At 38.8% G+C, this 1,887-nt stretch overlaps 1 protein-coding gene across 1 annotated transcript in view; it reads right to left on the minus strand.

The window, feature by feature from the left end:
* Positions 1-1,887, minus strand: part of SORT1 (sortilin 1) — a 46,919-nt gene that overhangs the window by 29,003 nt on the left and 16,029 nt on the right. The window contains exons 3-4 of the mRNA XM_018572590.1: positions 1,752-1,825; positions 1,329-1,431 (exon numbers count right to left, since the gene is read on the minus strand). Coding sequence (XP_018428092.1) covers positions 1,329-1,431; positions 1,752-1,825 — 177 coding nt within the window. The remainder of the gene's footprint in view (positions 1-1,328; positions 1,432-1,751; positions 1,826-1,887) is intronic.

Raw genomic sequence — 1,887 nt, forward strand, 5'->3', positions numbered from 1 at the left:
TTTTTGTATTTGATGTCAGTGTATTTTTTTTGTGTTAGTGTGTGTGTGTGTGTGTGTGTGTGTGTGTGTGTGTGTGTGTGTGTGTGTGTGTGTATGGTCAGGATTTCTGTGAGTGATGTCGGTATGTGTGTTAATGTTTCAGGGTGCGTCATATCAGTATGTATACATGTGTATATGTATATATGTGTGCAGTGTTAGTATATGTGTGTTTTTTCCCCCACGTATTTTCATTTTAATCGTAGAGGACCAGCAGATTTACACATTCACTCACAGAGAGAAATACAACTGTGGGTTTAGGTGCGATTAGGGATTTCGGCATCAGGAACTTGCCATTTCCTGCAGCAAGAATCCCTAATGCCAGCTACATGCAGCAGCTGTCATCCATTCAAGTTACTGATCAGGTGACAGCCGCATGCATGTAAGCACCTGTGTTAGGAATCAATCACTATCCCTGGATGCATCACTCGTGCATCCAAGGATAGTGATTGTTTTACAACTGCATATAATCATATCATATACGTTTACATGCGGTGTGTTGGTGTTTACATGCAGCGGCTGTCACTGTTACCTTTGAACTAGGGATGCACAGATACCAACGCCTTGTACTTGGTACAAGTACAAATACTTCTCCAGCTCCAAGACTAGACCAGAGAAAAACTCAAAATGTTAGGAGGAAGCTGTCATTTTTAAGAAGCATTGGCTACGGGACTCCTGGTATTTGTGCATCCCTGTTGTATGAGATTTGTTTTATATACATACACTGTACATTAGGGATGCACAGATACCATTTTTTCCAGACCAAGTACAACTACAGACACTTGTCCAAGTACTCACAGATTCCAATTACTGATAGATACATTCTTGTTTAGTGTTATGTGACAGTTTTTCTAAAAAAAAAACAACACTACAGACTAATGATTTCAGGACAGTGGTGGGCGCAAAGGCCCAGTCGCAACTGCGACCCTGGTAGTTCTCGTGAAAATGACAAATATCAGCACGGTTATCTGAACTAGTATCTGTGCATCCCTACTTTCAACACACCTTTGAAAAAGCCATCTTGGTGGCCCTAGTTTATTAGGCTAATCCCAGGGTATAGAGTACCCAACAGCACCGTTGATGCAGGCAAGATGTCCATATTCTCCAGTCCACTTAGGTCAACTGAGGCGGACGACAAAGAGGACGATAAAGAGGACCTCTTTATTGCAAAAACAACAGCCTGCACATTTCTGTTTAAAACTAGATACAATGACAGCTTCAATGCAAAAAGCACCCAGAATTAACTTTGTACTAATTATCATTAGGCTACGCTCAACAGTTTGCAAGCTTACCCTTCCAGAATTCTCAGGACCAAGACCCATGCCAAATTCTGTTCGTATATATGCGTTCTTTATGAGACTCGTTATATCTTGGAAAGTTTTACCGTAGTCCTCACTGGAAAGAGAATTCAGGAAGCAGAATTTCTATTATAAAGACTTACAAATATTTCAGTAACCGCTTTTTGATGGCTACTAAGTCAGTTTTGACTAGATGAAGTTGAAATAAGCCATGAAAAAACAGTACCTTGTTAAACACAAAGCTAAAGTGTGAAATTTAGAAGGTTTCATGCCTACAGCTTACTTTGCAGAGAGGATTCTGTGGCAACGGAAGATTACAGACAAGCACTACTTTCATGATGTCATCATACTCCAACAAAACTAAGGAATAAGATGGCTAAATAATAAAATAAACTTTATAATAGAAGTGAAACTCACCTCTTGTACAGATTTGACTGTCTATATGAAACTATAAGCAGTGGAATCCTGAAAGTAGTTAAAACAAGTACAACCTAAAAAAAAAAAAAAAAAAAAACACATTATGTGTGGTAAAAAAAACGGTAAAAAAATAATA

Source organism: Nanorana parkeri, unplaced genomic scaffold (assembly GCF_000935625.1).
Source record: "Nanorana parkeri isolate BGI_ZX_2015 unplaced genomic scaffold, ASM93562v1 scaffold2080, whole genome shotgun sequence".
NCBI classification, from domain to species: domain Eukaryota; kingdom Metazoa; phylum Chordata; class Amphibia; order Anura; family Dicroglossidae; genus Nanorana; species Nanorana parkeri.